The sequence below is a fragment of the Martes martes genome (genome assembly GCF_963455335.1).
Source record: "Martes martes genome assembly, chromosome: 6".
In the NCBI taxonomy this organism is placed as follows: domain Eukaryota; kingdom Metazoa; phylum Chordata; class Mammalia; order Carnivora; family Mustelidae; genus Martes; species Martes martes.
The window spans coordinates 48,549,294-48,567,152 of NC_137893.1; the positions used below are offsets into that span (position 1 = coordinate 48,549,294).

Below are 17,859 nucleotides of genomic sequence, written 5' to 3' on the forward strand. Positions count from 1 at the left end.
CATGACCTGAGCTGAAGGCAGAGGCTTAATTAACCCACTGAACCACCCAGGTGCCCCGAGCTTTTCTAATTTTTATTTTTAAAAACATTGTATTTTCCTAGGAATCTGTCCATTTCACCCAAAACTTATTCATAAAATTGTTCAGGCTATACTCTTAGTATATTTCTATTGTCTGTAGGCTCTGTGATTTCCCCTTCTTCATACCTGGTGTTTGTCATTTGTGTTTGCCCTGTTTTTTTCCATTAATCTTGCTGAAGGTTTATCAAGTACATTAGTCTCTTCAAAAATCTAATTTTTATGTTATTAAACTTCTCTACTGTAAGTTCTGTTTCACTGATTTCTGCTCTTTATCACTACATTTATCCTATTTCCTCTAGATTTGATTTTCTTTCTGGAGATGGAAATTCAGATCACTAATTTTTTTGTTCTTATTCCTCTTTTCTAAATATATGTATTTCCGGTCATACAGCTTTCTCCGAGCACGGCTTTAGCTGAATCTTGAAATTTTTTATACTTAGTAACTTCATAACCCTTCAGTTCAGTATTTTTCTAATTTGTTTCAGTTTCTTTTACAACCTTTGATTTAAATGTAAATAATTTAATTTGTAGGAAGTTGAGGCTTTCCTGGAATTCTGGAAATTCTAATTTCCAGAAATTAGAATCCAATTTCTAATTGAATTCCACTATAGTCCAAACTCAAAATGACTTTAAACATCTGAAGTTTAAGATAATATTTATGTCCTAGCATTTGGTCAATTTTGATAAATGTTCTATATTCAATTGAGCTAGGCATACTGTGGCATTTCATAATGTATACTAGATTTAATCCTTCTGTTTTTAATTACTTATATACCTGGGTTTATAGCCATCATCTATCTGTTTTCTAGTGACACACCTGTTTTGTTTTGGAGTTTTTTTTGTTTGTTTGCTTGTTTTGGGTTTTTTTTTTACATATTTTCCTTTCTTTTAGTTTAACCAAATACTTCTATTTATCTATAGGTCCCTTTTTAACTTGCTGGATATATACTTTCACTATGATTTCAGTTGTTAGTCCTGAGGTTACAACATGCATCCCTAACTTACTATGATCTAATAAAAATATTACATTTAATATTTCTAGAACAACAGAATATTTTAACTCCATGTAAGTCCATTCTGACTGACTTATAGGATCATTTTCCTTCTGCCTAAAGAAATGCCTTGTTGTATTGTTTTTAGTAAAAATGTGCTGGTGAGAAACTCTCTCAATTTCTATGTGCCTAAGGTATTTTTTTTATTACATCTTAACTTTAAGAGTATGTTTTCAATGGGTATAAAATGTTAGGTTGGCATCTTTAGCAATTAAGATGTCATTCCATTTTGTAGGTGGGTTTGGTTTTCTTTGAATACATCCTTAGAGGTTTACAAATCCTCAAGAATGGTGATGTCCTTAAAGCTTAAGGAGAAATATTTTTTACATGGCTTCTGACCAATTCATTCTCTCCTCTTCTGGAATTCCAATCATATATGGGACAGATCTTTTGACCAGATCCCCAGTGTGTTTTATGCTCTCTTCTGCTCTAATCTATTCTATTTTTCCCCTCTTTCTGTGCTTCAGTTTGGACATTTTCTATATACTTGCCTTCTAGTTCATAATACTATCATCTACTAAGTCCAATAAGTTTGTAAACACATCCGCTGAGTTGTTACTGACAAATATTTCTTTAGTTCTACAATGCTCGCTCGCTCGCGCTCTCTCTCTCTCTCTCTCTCTAACACACACACAAACACACACTCCTCCAGGGTAATTCTTTACCTTCTTACCTCTTTTGTTCTTTTTCTTCCTCCTATATTCCTAAACATAATAAAGTCTTTGTCTGCTAACTCCAATGACTGGATCGCCTCTGTTTCTGCTTTCTATTTTTTCTGTTTTCTCTTGGTTTTGAATCAAATTGTCCTGTCTTTTCATATACTTAGTAATTTTTTATTGAATGCTGATTCACAGAGGTTCCAGATGATGGGAGGACTGACTCCTTGTGCTGGGCAGACAGAACAGAAGGTAAGTTATATTAATCCAATAAGGAACTGAGAGGGAGAGAGGCTGTGCTGTGGATTTGAGAAGCTCCAATCTTACTTCTCGTAGATCCTAAGACCTGACTCTACAACTTTCAACTGAGAATATGGCTGATCTTTGACACTTCAGTCTCAAAAGATGGCTTGGCCTTCCAGGCATTTGCTGCTTAGTTTCCACCGTACACAGCTGTAAAATTTGACATTTATCTTGAATGGGAGCCCAACTGTGTGCTTCAGCACCCTTCCTCCCAAGTTTCCTATTTTGTCATTACAACCCATGAAACATGGATCCTTTACAACCTGGGTTCTCAGTGTCTAGCTGAGACTTACTTGGCAGGTGCCCCCAAGTAAAAAGAGTCAATTTACCACTCCCTTCAGGGCTTTCAACTCTTCTCAGTGATGTTCTCAAGCTACCTCCTCCCCTCACACCTCCAATTTCCAAGGTAGGACTGTCTCCCAGGCACTTCAAAACTCAAGAATTTTTATTCTGCTTTTCAGAAGCTTCCAGCTTAGCTCTCTAATATCAGGTCAAGAACGGAGTAGATGAACCACTGGTTCTTGGTTCCTAGACCCACTCAGGTCTCCAATTTTGTAGCTTCCCTGAGCAACATTCAAACACTCTGTTGCTCTCTGTCCCCAAGCAATTTTTCAGGATTATAACTTCTAAACAATGCTTCAAGGCTCAAGCAAAAAGCATGACTATGATTTTTAAAACACAGTCAAATTCAGACTACATTAACCAATTCCTCAACTGTCCCTGAGTCATTTTACTATGCATAATATGCTAATGTTTATGTATGTTCAATAAGTTGGGTTTTTTTTTAACCTTCAATGGCCTTTTCTTGAGTAGGTATTCCCAAACATGCTTTTGAGTGTTGAGCTTAACATATCATGAACAAAGCTGAGGAATCTAATTTTATCATAAAACAAAAAGAACCAACAAAACACAGCACTAACTGAAAAAGATAATAAACATAAATTTTGATCACTACAGAATTCATAAAGAAAAACTTAACTGTAGATCAACAACAACAACAAAAAAAGAAGCCTCACTTTTAATGAGGTTTAGCTCTAGGGTCCTCTTCTTTAAAGTCATCTCCAAACCCTAGAAAGATGCCACACACCAAAACTTTTCTTTGATACATGAAAGGAAAACAGAAGATTACCATGGTCAGCAATGAAGAGAGTCACAGAACCCAAAGTAATCGAGAAAAGGCAAGCTGACTTTCACTGTCCTAACTAGAGGGTCATCAACCAGAAAAATAACACGATAAAAGCACCCCAACACAAGACTAAAAGGATGAGGCCAGCAACTCAGTGGTTTGATGAATCACCTTTTCATTCAGGAGCAGTCTCTAGTGTCCTCTTTCATCTTTTCCACTAGTAAAGGGCCCCCAAGGAAAAAGGATCTACATTCCAGGATCACACAAAGATGCAATCAGTAGATTTAATAAAGAGGGGAGGGGGCATACCCCACAAGCAAAGTTATGTAGAGGTAAATATAATTTCCCCCTTCTTTCTTCTTCTCTCTTCACTTTACCTTCACAATTAAGCATGGAGTGTTATTATATTTGTGTTTTACCATAAGCTACTCCAAATTCTGTTTGGATGTATAAAGTATATAAAAATGTAAATATAGTTTAAAACTATTCACCCCAACCATTTAACAGTACTCCCCACTGCAGCATAACAAAACATTATATCCCCATAGAAAAGCACCATTCACTCTATAAGTACAAACCCCAAGAATAAATGGGGGATACGGTTGCAAAAAAGAAGCCCACTCTGGGGCAAAGGCTATCAGCTCCAGTTTAACCATAATTTGGAATATTTGGCTACTTGAAAGTAAACCCAGTGTTTGACCTGATTTGAAAAAGCCTACAAGAAGCATGACTCTCCTGCAGTTATGAGTAATTCAACCTAAAATACTGCTCTTAATGATGGAAACTAGAAAGACTTAGAATATTGTTGAAGCCATCCATAACCATGTCAAGTGTCTAGATGATGTCAAGTGAGTCTACAGAACATTTATTATCTTAAGTCTTCCAATAAATTATAAAACAATCTTTATCTAAACACACCCTACACTATACTCTAAGAGTAGCAGTAGCTGCAGATCTTTTTCACACGACTAACCTAAAAAACAGCAAAGCTATCTATTCTTAAAAAATGATATAAAATACCCTAGGTCTTAGAATTCACTTGCTGTAACAGTAAATCAAGAAAAAGTAAGACATGTCACATTACCTCACCTTTAGTACATAAGACCAACACACAAAAAGAGCTTAATCTTCCTTACAGACCACAATGGAAACAGATGCACTTTGGTTTATTAATATGAAAGCTATCAGTTATAACCAAGTAAATGAGAACTGAACTATATTCCTGAGAAGGGACTATCAAGAGTTTGCTTAGATGGAAAACTAAAAGCAGACAGAATCCCACAACATAACATTCAAACTGTGATTCATAGTACAAAGACTATGTAGAGAGGGTAGTTTTGGGGTTTTGTTATGTTTTTGTTTTTGTTTTTGTTTTTGGCTTTGTTTTGTTTTTTAAATAATCCATCTCCACCTCTTTTGGAGAGGAGACAAATGAAAATTCAGCCAAACCATTTAGTTGATTCTATTAAACCTTGTTTATCGAACCATAACCCATAAGTAGTTAAAAACACAGGTGACCTCAACAACCTGATATGCTCTCATTTGCACTACTCTATTACTTTCACAGCTCAACCCAAGCAGGCTGCATGAAGGACACAGTTCCATAATATTTTAAACAAAGAACTATGGGAGGGAAAAACCCTCAAGTGATTGGTTTCCTTGAGCATTAAGCTGTTTATATAACATATGTTTCTGTCACAGTGTAAGTTTCAAAGTTTTCAATCAGTTGAAAATGCTCATGAAGCTTGAAATTTCAAAACAATTCCTTGCAAACTGCCAACAAATCTGGTCCACAGGTTTAAGGAAATGACACTCTATCAACACTATATTCATACCTTGCAAACTGTATCCACATCCCAAGGTAGTATAGTCCTCAGATCAATGACTTCACAAGACACTCCCAGCTTCTCTTGAGCCATGGAAGCTACCTCTCGGATCACGTGAACCTGAAATAAAAATAGCAGAAAATAACTACAGAGATTTAGACCCAAAAAGTCAGATGAATTCTGACATCATTAATAGAAAGAGTCTTTAAAGTCAGAGGAATTTATTAGCAATGGAGAATTAAATTTGTTTTAGATATGTTGAACCCCATATTTCCCCAAAGTAATCAAATACAGATGTCTAGGAAACAGTTGGAAAGATATCCTTAATTTCCGGAAAGGAAAGCAGTCATTAATAGAGACACTGATTCTAAAGATGCCAGCACACAGAAAGTAAAGTTAGAGGAGCAGGTTGAGTTTCTAGTGAAAGTATGTGGAAGGAGAAGTAAAGGGCAGAACTCCTGGGACCCTGCAGGGGAAATATGGGGAAATGGAGAAGGAGGAACTCACTTGAAGAAGAAAAAGAAGAAAAGGAGGAGGAGAAGGGGAAGGAGGAGAAGAAGAGGAAGAAGAAGGGAAGGAGGAGGAGAGGATGAAGGAGAAGAGGAAGAAGAAGAAGAAAAAGAAGCAGGAGTAGCAGCAGAAGAGGAAGAAGAGGAGGAGGTGTCTGGGTGGCTCAGTCAATTAAGCAACTAACTCTTAATTTGAGCTCAGGTCATGACCTCAGGGTCATGAGATTGAGCCCTGAGTCAGGCTCCACACCTAGTGTGGAACCACTTGTGCAGGGTAAGAGAGGAAAGAAAGGGAAGGAAGGGAAGGGAGGGAGGGAAGGAGAGGAGGAAGGAAGGGAGGGAGGGAGGGAAAAGAAAAACCAGGAGACAATGTATCCCAGAAACTAAAGAAGAAAGGTTTTCATGGAAAGAGTACGGTGTCATACACCATAGCGATATGGGATAAGGGTTGATTTAAAAATTAGAAAATTAGTGGGGCGCCTGGGTGGCTCAGTGGGTTGAGCCACTAAGAGCACGAAGAGCCTTCGGCTCGGGTCATGGTCTCGGGGTCCTGGGACTGAGTCCCGCATCAGGCTCTCTGCTCAGCAGAGAGCCTGCTTCTACCTCTCTCTCTGCCTGCCTCTCTGCCTACTTGTGATCTCTGTCTGCCAAATAAGTAAATAAAATCTTTTTAAAAAAATAAAAATTAGGAAGCCTGGGTGGCTCAGTTGATTAAGCAACTGTCTTCAGCTCAGGTCATGATCCCGGGGTGCCGGGGTCCCGGGATCAAGTGCCACATCAGGCTCCCGGCTCAGTGGGGAGTCTGCTTCTCCCTCTAACCTCCCACGTCTCATGCTCTCTCTCTCTCTCTCTCCCAAATAAATAAATAAATCTTTAAAAAAATAAAAATTAGAAAATTAGTAATGTTAGCAATAATAGTTTTAGTAAATCAGTGGGGACAGAACTCATAGGTATAAGAACATAAGGAAGTTAAGGAATTAAATACAGGTAGTAGAAAATAGTCGTTCAAGTTTAGTGATAAAAGAAAGGAGGAAATACACTGGTATTTAAGGGAAAAGTAGGGTAAAGAATACGTACTTTTTAGAGAGGGAAGAAATATACACCCTTTTAATAAAAGAGACATTGAAAGGAGAAATGGAGAGGAGGGAAGGGACCACAGGTAAATTACAGCCCTAGAAAAGGCAAAATGGAATATAATCTGAAAGATCTGTAGAGGGAGCTATGAAAACCATAGGACAAAAGAGAAAGAGGAGTAAAGGACTGGCAGCAGACATGGAAGGTGTGAGGAAAAGGTAAGTTATAGGACATAGTATCTAATATACTAACTTCCCTATTACAAAGAGAGGCAAAGATGCACGCTGAGTGACAGAGATAAAGATAAGAGTTTTTCCCACTGGCAGTAAGAAACCAGGAGAGCTACCTCTCCGTGCCAAAAATCAAGTGGAAAAGAGAGTCAAAGGGTATAGTATTACAAATGATTTATTTTTCTACATTTAATGCTGTACACATTTTCTAAAATAAGTACTTCCTTCACACAGAAAAAAGAAAAATGGACCATTTGTTTAGAAGAAGGAGATAGAGAAGAGGTAGACATCTCTGGCCAGAGAGGAGTCTGGAGGCAGAACGATGTGATAACAAGCACTGGGGAAACTGAGGCAGATCAGTACTGAGGTTCACTGGAACAGAGGGAGGTACAGAATTTTGAGGCTGGACCCCTGGCTGGCCTACATAGCTGAGCAAGTATCACAAGAGATGGCAGCAGATGTGATGAAAAAGACAGGAAGTCAAGCACAGAAACAAGTATGAGAACATGTAATGCATGCTTCAGAAGAAACAATTTCCCATGAGTACATTTCTATCAACTCAACAGATTTTTAAGCTTCACCACATGCATATATATTTTAATATGACTGAGCAGGCACCTCACTCTCAACCAGAAGTCAGTACCAGATACAGATGTAGCACTAACAAGACTTAAATTTGACCTATAAGAAAAACAACACTTTGGATTTTTATAGTATCGGGATTAAAAATTAGAGCTTCCAAGCACAACATGGACATCATCAGTTCTTAGAAATGTTACCGACCTGAGTGCCCCAGGCAACTAGAGTCACGTCACTCCCTTCCTGAATAACTTCGGCCTGGGACAGGGGAATGTTGTATGGTTCTACAGGAACCTGTTCAACTGAATACAGAAGAGGGAAAAAAATAAAAATTTATTTTTTCTCATGTGGTGCTTGTGCATAAAAGAATATAAGAATTTCACTGTAGCAAGCTTTCTTTTATTCTTCTCCCAAATTCCATAAGTTACTTAAAACAGAATAGCATTTATTATATGACTCTATGACAATACTACACATATGAAAAAGTCGCATGTGAATGTAGCAAATATATCAGCTACCCTGGCACAGAAGAAGGACTTTGGGTAAAAACTAAGAAAATCTTACAGCAAGGGCTTTGGTCGACAACATCCCATATTGGTTCATTAACTGTAACGAATATGCCATACTACTATAAGAGGTTAATGATACAGAAAACTGAGTGCAGGGTATATGGAAACTCTCCTGTACTAGCCTATCCTCACACTTTTTCTGTGAACCTAAAACTGTTCTAAAAAAATAAAGGTCAAAAATTTTACCATGTTTCCACTAAAACTTGATCAGACTGAATTAAGTTCTCAGACAAGTTTTCTATCAAGAAGTTGATATATGGGGGCTTGAAACACAAGACACACAGAGGAGGGCCAAATTTTTAAGTATATTTCATTTTTACACCGTGCATCTACAAATACCTCATCAACTACGGCAGCTGATACCACCTTAAATTTCAAAGCTGAATCCTTTTGACCTCAAGAAGATACACTAGATCAGCTCCAGCAGACCAAAGGAAGAATAAGCCACTGGTAAGACTATTTCATGATTATTTCTGCCCAATCAAGTACATATAAAGACTGAATTCCAGGGGAAATCATAAGGTGCATTTTTAAATGAAATTGAGTAAGAAGTTGATGGAATTGCTGCATTATGCTGGGAAGCCTTCTTAAATTCCCACCTGAGACCAGTAATACGGTAATTAATAGTGGTGGGGAGAACTAATAGAAGTGGTTGGGGGGAAGAAAACAATCCCTTTTGTTAATTTTCCCTATAATCGGGGCACCTGGGTGGCTCAGTGGGTTAAGCCTTTGCCTTCAGCTCAGGTTATGATCTCAGGGTCCTGGGATCGAGCCCCGCATCGGGCTCTCGGCTCAGCGGGGAGCCTGCTTCCTCCTCTCTCTCTCTCTGCCTGCCTCTCTGCCTACTTGTGATCTCTGTCAAAAAAATAAATAAAATCTTTAAAAAAAAAAATTCCCTAAAATCTTTTACCATTGTTGCATGGGTTTTTTTTTTAATTTTTAAAAAATTTTTTTTTAATTCGATGAGCAAAGAAGGGCAAACTAAAAGGTCCCATCTGTGCCCTAGTGAGTTGTCTGAACTCCACTGTCCAGAGTCATCAATACCAACAACTTCCTGCGCATCTGCAGGGGACAGCTTTCATGCTTTCTGTTATCCAGGCTTCTTAATCCTCTTCCTAAATTAGGGAAATGCCCCATATGATGAGGCAGGGCCCTTGGTCCACAATAGAAGTAAGAACCCCATCTGCACTCTCCCAGGCTTCATTGCAGTGATGGCACAAAATGTGGGCTCTGCCGATCCAACACACCCAGGCCAAGAAGAGCAGCAGGGATCCAGGATCCTTCCTAGGGTACGGGTAAGAATGGAGGCTGATTCAGCTTTCAGGCTCAGTGGAGTCAACCATTCAAACTCTAGTTCCATGGCACTGTCAGCTGCTGGGGCATCTTTGCAAAACCAGTTACACGGTAGAATTCTGGGTACTGCTTCTAGACATAAGGCTTCCAAGCCCAGTTCTTAGGCACGCCAAAGATTTCTGAGCTGTTCATTAGCCTTCAATACATCTTTCTGCTTATATGGGCCAGAGTTGGAGTTCTGCTTGAAAATTAAGACCCCCGACTAATCCAGTGTCTTTTCAGATGTTCATAATATTCAAGGATGCACATTCATAAACATATGTGAATCTTTCTTTCCACATATATAATCACCCTGATCTGAAGGTCTTCTTATCATCTTGCCTTTTTTCACTTGGCAATATATCTTGGTCATGTTTTCATGTCAAAAAACATAGTTTTTAAAATCATTTGTAAGTATAATCTATCAAATTTAATGGTACTGTTATCAGTGATGAGGAAAATTCTATTTCTTGTTTTTATATTTCCAATCCAATAGCATTTCTATAACCATACCAGAGAGAGAGATGAATATTTTTTAAATCATAGATATGTTTAAATAATACAATAAAATCTACCAAACTACTCAAAGCAGATGACAAGCTAATTAACAAACCTGAGACATAAGCTGCTTTAGAAAACTCATAAGCATTAAAAGTTTTTGTATAACACGTAAACTATGTTGAGCCAGATACTTCTATCTAAACCAGTGGGTAGGTCAATTTTTGTAAACAGTATCTTACTGGAACACAGCTATTCATTTACATATCATCTAAGGCTGTTTTTGCCCTATAACAGCAGAGCTAAAATTTTACTACCTGTTCCTTTATAGAACAGGTAGTTCTACAGGCTAAAATTTTACTACCTGTTCCTTTATAGAAAAAGTCTGCCACCCTCAATTCTAAACAGTGCTTCCAGAGGTTAATTCCAGCCCATTCATAGACAGCTTAAATCCAGTATTTGATGGACAGATGAACCAACAGATACAAAGGTGGACAAAGGGACACACAAACAGGGAGACAAACATTCAACTGGAGTAGAACACTCTACATAGCAGTTCTCAGTTGCGAAACCAAAGCCATGGTCAAGAACGATGCTCATGATATCCAACAAACATGGGAAAGGCAGCACATAAGCTCTTTGCCATCATTGAGTCTTCTTTCCTCTGGCAGCAAGATCTGCATGCCAACAGACAAGTCTTGAAGCCAGCAAACCCTGTCTTGTTGGTGAGTCAGTGGTTGTCGTTCAAGAATCCTGTCTTTCCCGCCTTTTAAATCAGTTGCCAAGTGATTAGCAAATCCCTGGAACACACAGTTCTAACGGCTGGCACACCAAAAGAAATGGGTTAGCATCCTGGCCCACTTCCTTTGAAAAGCTGCCAGTGAGTGACTAACTGCTTCATTGTATTAAATAAATTACCCAGAATAATAAGACCTCATTACTTTAACACTTAATTAAGGAACAACATGGCAAACAAAGTGTTGTTCTCCATCAACAAGATCATGTAGAGAATTAGATTCAAGAAGAGTCTCTTATTAAAAACAACGCCCCCCCCCAAAAAAAAATCTACTAGATTCGCATAAATTTAATCCCTGAGAGCAGACAAATGAGAATATGTTTGTTTATTTGAACTTGGCAAACAGGTCACCCGGAGGGCAAGCCATAATTCACAGGTACTTTAGTTACACTAATTTAAAAGATACTTACTCCAAGAGAAGTTATTATTTCGAATGAGAACTCTTGCATTCCTACCCCATGACTATGTGCTTTTTGAAAGAGAACAGGTAAGAGAAGTAATAACAGAAAACTTCAGGAACAGAAGAGCTCCTATACAGTTCTTTTACAGATTCCTGTTTTCATAGCAGTGGGACCAACTGAGACCACTCCATTTCACCAAATGCTGATTACATCCCAATCTTAGCACTAATGAGCATTCCAGACAAACCCTTGAGCATCAGACATATATCGACAAAAATGTGTCATCCGGAAAAATAATAAATCTTCCTAAGACCAAAATTTAAAAGATGCAACTTTTGGCTCAAATATCAGACCGGATTTTTTAAACATATTTTTTAAGTTCCACATATATGTGTCCCTTGTAGATGCACTTATATTCATGTTACTGTAGATGCACTTATATTCATATTACATGTGCACTTACAGACTCATGGCATGAAGGAGTTCATGCCTGGCCCCATTTTTATTTTCCATCCTCCTACCTTTTTCCTTCTCATTTTCTTGTCATTTGTTTGGTCATCTTAAACACATTTTTAAAATAAGACAGTGGCAAAATGTATATGCTATGGACAATACACCTTTATTCATTTAATAGTTATTGCATCCAATATACAAAGGCATCATACAAGATACGAATATGAAACTGAAAGGGACAGCCCCTGTCTTTGACAAGCACACACTCAACTGGGCGTTATAAGGATAGACAGACATGATCGGCAAACAAAAACATGATACAATAGTGGGGATAAACCACTCTAGGAAAACAGAGGGAAGCACCAACGTAGTTGTACGGATCGAGGAAGTTCACCACCAGGGAGGCTACAACTGAGAAGGGTCTTAGAGCTAACAAGGAAATGAAGAGGGTATTCCGTGTAGAAAGAAAAGATATATACGAAAAAATGGAGGTGTGACGTCATGTGTGTGCGCATCTGCAAACGTGTCAACACACATCTATGTGCTGTTTCGGGGAAGGGTGAAAGCTTTAAGTTACATACCCAAGTCCCTAGAAAAACCTTTTCAATTCCTTCTGGCTTCATATATTAATAACACATGTAGAAACTGTCTGCAAAAGAATAATAACTCACTCTTAATGATGCAAGTTTCCCTGTGAGGCACAATATTACCATTACCGAGATAATAGGGTCATTTCTCTGCCCTGGCACTAATCTACAGTAATGCGAGTTTCCTCACAAATGTGAAAGTTGGTAGGCTTTATTCATGTTGCATTATACACGATGCAGTGATAAAACATAAATGTTCTTCTTAAAAAAAAATAGAGTATATTTCTAAAATGTTACTTCATGCTGCCTGGTTACTAACAACACTGGAAATCTTCATACTTGAGCAAGTATATCTCATTTGTCAGAATTTACAGTCTAATGGAGGAGAGTGGGCAAATCCACTCACCCAAGAACCCAATTCCCAGCCCTGTCTCTGCATCTGACTAATTTGGTGCTCTCTGACAAAGCAATATATTACTTTTCTGCCCTAGTATCCCATCTGTAAACTATGGAAAGCAGCATCTGTCTGTCTGTCTGCCACATCTAAGGACAGAACAAGGACATATTAAGTTAATCACACTGTGGATATCCTTTCAGTTCTTAGGAAGAGGACAATTTTATATTTGAATTAATTCAAGGATAAAGTCATTAAAACAAAAGGAAGTTTTCATTCTAGGGACATTTATTCTTACTTCTGTATAAAACTCCTGTTTTTTGGCCACCAACCAATCTCTCTATATTACAATTGTTATTTTCCAAATAATCTTTCAGATGAGGCTACCAATTATGTTCATACCTTGATAATTTTCACTTCTATACCAATAATTTGTTTTAGTACTGATGTTAGAGATGAGAAACTATATGAACAAGAAAAATAAGTACAATTTCTTCTAGTAATTACTTTTAAATTATTCCCCAAACACAGTTGTATCCAATTTCCCCCTCACCTCTTCACCTCAAATTACTGAAAATCTAAAGATTAACCACTTCTATTAGCAAGACCAAATCAATATACTGTTAACCATATTATTTGTCTCTATAAGCTGTCATTATAATAGTTGTTATAATATTACTATCTGATTAAAAGATAAAATTACCTTTCAATAAAGAATAATTAAGTGCTAAACTTTTCACACTATCTAAGCCATGGTGACTACGGGGAGCATGTGTGGACAGCATCAATCAGAATAGTGACAGATTGTGACAGACGAAAAAGACAAAGGAACAGTCTGTCCCAAAATCAAGGAGACTAAGAAGACAACAGTAAGTGGAGACTCTGGATTGGATCCTGATCCAGAAAGACGACCTTAGTACTACTACTGATGAAATTTGGATTAGGTGTGTGGAGGAGTTAACAGTATTGGCTCACTGGTAATTTCCTGGTTTTGATCATTATTACTACAGTTATTCATGAGGTTAACACCTATAGAAGATAAATGGGGAATACATACAAATTCTTTGTACTCTTTTTGCAACATTTCCATTTAAATTTATTTCAAAATGCAAAGTTTAGCAAAATATTAACATTAAATTTTTTAAAAGGAGGCTGACCCATCTTAGTAAGTCTCCATGGATTCTGGGAAAATACGGTATAATTTGATGGGCAAGTATGCAAAATTATGAATGTCACTAAACACCAAGTATGGGAAACTGAGCTAACTATGAGGCATGACAGAGGCACTGTAGATTCATACCGCCTTGTGAAACACTCTGTCTGTTGAAATATTAGTACAAATAGAAAATGAGGTTACTAATAAGCTATCCAGTTGCAAAAGAAGTGCAACCACATTTAGTACCGTATACATGACCTTCATGTACGTGGGTGAACTTAAGCAAAGTTCTGACGATACAGAGACATAAAGATGGGAAGACATAAATTAATTATCTGTACACGCCTGTCAGTTTTTTGCTGGAGTCTCTTCACCACTAAATAAAAACCAGTAACCATCATACTATCTAAATATAAACACAACATCAAGTCAGAATCAGCAAGTATCTTGCGTGTAACCAGGAGACTCGTCACACGGAGATACAAAAACAGTTTTTGAAACCTTAAAATCATTCGTGTTACTGTTTTAGAAGGTCATGTCTTATTGCTGAAATGCCACTGAAAAGTAACATCTATATTACTTTTAACTGAATGGTGACATTGAGAACATAGTGACAAACAGTATTAAATGGGAAGGCCTGGACCCATTTCAACTCAAATACACTCTAATTCTTTTCTTGGTAATTAATTCATTTGAAAATCCCACATTCCTAATTTTTTGTGTGTGTAATGAGATAAGTCAGGCTCCTTTTCAGACTAATTTGCAAACATAGCACAAAAGCAACGATATGATAAAGCAACCAACACATTCCTTACACAACTTCAAAATTAACCTCATTACATTTCCCTATCTCATTAAGGTAACAAAAAAGCTTTGAGGCTGACGATATTGCATAATATACATCAGTATACTTAATTTATACGCTAAAATTTAACCACTTTGTAATGTATCTTGTTCAATTTTTGCAAGGACTTAGTATTCTTCCCTGTACTCTTTCAGTATGCAGCATTTAATAATTTAACAAAAGTTCTCCCATATGCAATTTTACTAGCAGCTGTCCCTCATTCATGTTTAATATATTATAATTTCTTTAGTAAATGTTTTCCAGTGCATTTTCTATAGCAAGGAGCTATATATGAGTGAACTTCGTTCACATAAATAGACTCTAACATGGTAAGCAGCAAAATGACAAAGAAAATAATTGAATGCTGAATTTAATGGCACTATTTTAAAGCAATTCTCTATCAGCACAGGGAGAGTTGAAAAGGAAAAAAAAAAAATCACCTAACAAAAAGAATTATGTCAAGACAGAAAATGAAAACGTTAATTCGCTGTGAACTATAAGATATACCATTATTTTATGAACCACTAGGAATGAGAAAACTGCTCATTAAACTGGCAGTGTTGAGAATTTTACAGTTTACAATTATTTTCTTATCAAAAGAATGAAGTTCAGGCTTAATCAGGCATGGGTTTTATTACATATCACCCTTCTATTCTAAAGATGTAACAAAATATAAGCAAAATAAATTGGTTAAGCTATTCCTAAAACTCTTTGACCTTTAGAACCTAATTCTTCTCATTTGTCTTTTGACTTATAATCATCGGTGCCCATGTTTCTCCACAGAAGAGCATTTCTGTGTCAGCAAGCACATCAGTGAAGCAGCACTTTATCAATGAATCCAAAAGAGAATTATAAGATTGGTGCTGGGCTCTCAAGCTAGCTCAGTTTTTAGGAACAGCCTATTTCTGATTCATGCTTCCAAAGACGGTTAAATTATGATTCTTCACTTTGCCTGACCTTCTACCCATCACAACCATTTGGAACCTCATTGTTAAAGAATAGTTCTCTAGCATCTGTGGAATTTAATCTAAGCTACGGATCTGAAATCTATTCTTTTTTTTTTTTTTTTTTGAAATCTATTTCATATAGGCATGGCTGCTGATGGATGACTTTGATATTTGTACCTGAGTAGGTAACAGCAATTACTGGCCACTGGATATGATGGTTGCAAGATGACATTGCTCTTAAGCCATATTCCAATTTCAGAGATGTTAAAATTTGAGAGGTGATGGAGATCTCAGAACCAATAAAATATGGTACCTTAAATTGGGTAGACGACTTGTAAACATTAAAGTATTATTATAGATATTTTCTGCATTTTGTTTTTGATACCTTAAGTCCCTCAGTTTCCATAAATACAATATGACCCATGAGGAGCTACAATTCCTACTAGACACCAAGCATTAGCTGCTCTCCACCAAATTCCTGCATGCAGAGAGTAAACAGAAAAAGTAAAAAAGTCATGGGGCACATCGGCAAAAGAAACTAAGAGTAAGAATGGCACAGGGAAACGATGTGATGTGTGTCATACTGCAAAATTCATCACTGCATTATCTAACATTGAACAAGAGCTGTTGACTTCATGAACCAGAATCCAATCAGGAAAACAGAAACTTCTCTTGAAGAATTGAATTCAGGAGATCTGTTACAAAGATGCTGGAAGGGCCAAGTTGCATGGAAACATAATGTAACGTGGAGGCCAGGGAGCGGCTAACAGCCCCGGGCTACCCTCAGTCATCCACAGGAGCCACTAATGGTGCTAGAATCACCATGAGCTGTCACAGAGCAGGCCAGAACCCACCCAAGGCCCCGTATCACCAATGCCATAGAGCAATGGCAGCGGGGAGCACAGCCTGATCCACTACCTCCACCAGTCCCACAATGGCTCCTTTCTTCCACCTTCATCCCACCTTCTAAACCATTCCAAAGTGCTCTCTGTTGACAGAAACTAGCTGGAAATCAGGCAGGAGATCAAGAAAATGCACTTTTCTTATTTTCAATCCCAGCATTACAGAGGGAAACACAGAAGGACAAGTGTGAGGATGAGAGGCAATGGACAAACAGAGCACAGATTTACATTACAAGGAGCATTTAAGAGAAGAAAAGGTCACCTTTGATGAGAAATAAAGGGAATCCCAATATATTAATAATCAAAAAAGCTAATGTTTGAGCCCATCCTGTACCTTACGTGGTTTGAAGCATTTTTATGTATCACCTCATTTCATCCCCACAGCTCAATAGAAATGATATTAGATTTATTCCAGTTCTACAGATAAAGAAACTGAGGCAGAGAGACATGAAATACCTCAGTGAAGTCATAAGACAGTGAGTGGTAACTCACAACCACCATGTTATACTGTATAGAAATCTGCCCAAAGTGGATTTCAGTAGCAATATCAAGTATGAACATTCCTCAAGGTTGATCCTCACCATAAAAATCAAGAGCAACCAACTGTATATTTTAAAAAAGGCAACACTATGTTTTTAATATTTAAAAATATGGCACACACAATCTTTAGAATAAATAATTGCTCTTTTCCTATAGACCAACCAAAGTATTAAATCTAGATTCCTCATTGACCTCCAGCAATTTACTCCCATTTTCTTAAATTAATTTTTTAGACAGTAAATGGGCTTTATATTTCATAAAGTAAATATTCCTTAAAATCTCCACATACATATCACCCAGTATCAGCCTCTGTGTGTTGCACTGTCACTCCTCCATTAGAAATCTATCTATCTATTTAAATCCCTTCATATCAAATTATTTATTTAAATCGCTTCATATCAAATTATGGATTAAAACTACCTAATTATGAAGGACTCCAGGCATATTTATATAGCCAGAAATTATGACTTGTAGTCTAGTGGTTTAAATCAAATACCATTTATTTAATAAAGTATTAAATAAATAATCATTTCATAACCCCAAGCTACATTTAGTGCTTGAGATAGAAAAGGATAAATTAGCAGAATCCATAAATTCAACTATAATAGTGAGGAACGCTAAGAGTATTGATAAGATGAATAAATAATTTCAAGTTATTGAGAAAATTTCCCAGTTGTAATTTTTATAAACCTTTGTAAGCCTTATTTCTATTTGTGAAGAGTAAAACTATGTGAAAATTACTAAATATAACCCTAATGGTCTTAAAAATTTTGTGTTTACTACCTATCTAACCTGTAAGTAGAGGCAATTTATAGATCTTTAATTTTTGCTCAACACACACTTGCATACATTGAAGATGAAAACTCTGAAAGGGCCTTTTGTGTGCCTTTTATTCCAAATTTGAAATTCTTTAGATCAACTATGAAAATATCAGCTAAAAACACCCCATCTGTTAATCAACAGTTCAGATTTGGTGGTGTTAATACAACCACCTAGTATCTATATAC

The 17,859-nt window shown here is 37.0% G+C and overlaps 1 protein-coding gene across 1 annotated transcript in view; it reads right to left on the reverse strand.

Annotated features, from left to right (window-relative positions):
- Positions 1–17,859, reverse strand: part of BCKDHB (branched chain keto acid dehydrogenase E1 subunit beta) — a 216,580-nt gene that overhangs the window by 133,551 nt on the left and 65,170 nt on the right. The window contains exons 7-8 of the mRNA XM_080806044.1: positions 7,638–7,735; positions 5,051–5,161 (exon numbers count right to left, since the gene is read on the reverse strand). Coding sequence (XP_080662170.1) covers positions 5,051–5,161; positions 7,638–7,735 — 209 coding nt within the window. The remainder of the gene's footprint in view (positions 1–5,050; positions 5,162–7,637; positions 7,736–17,859) is intronic.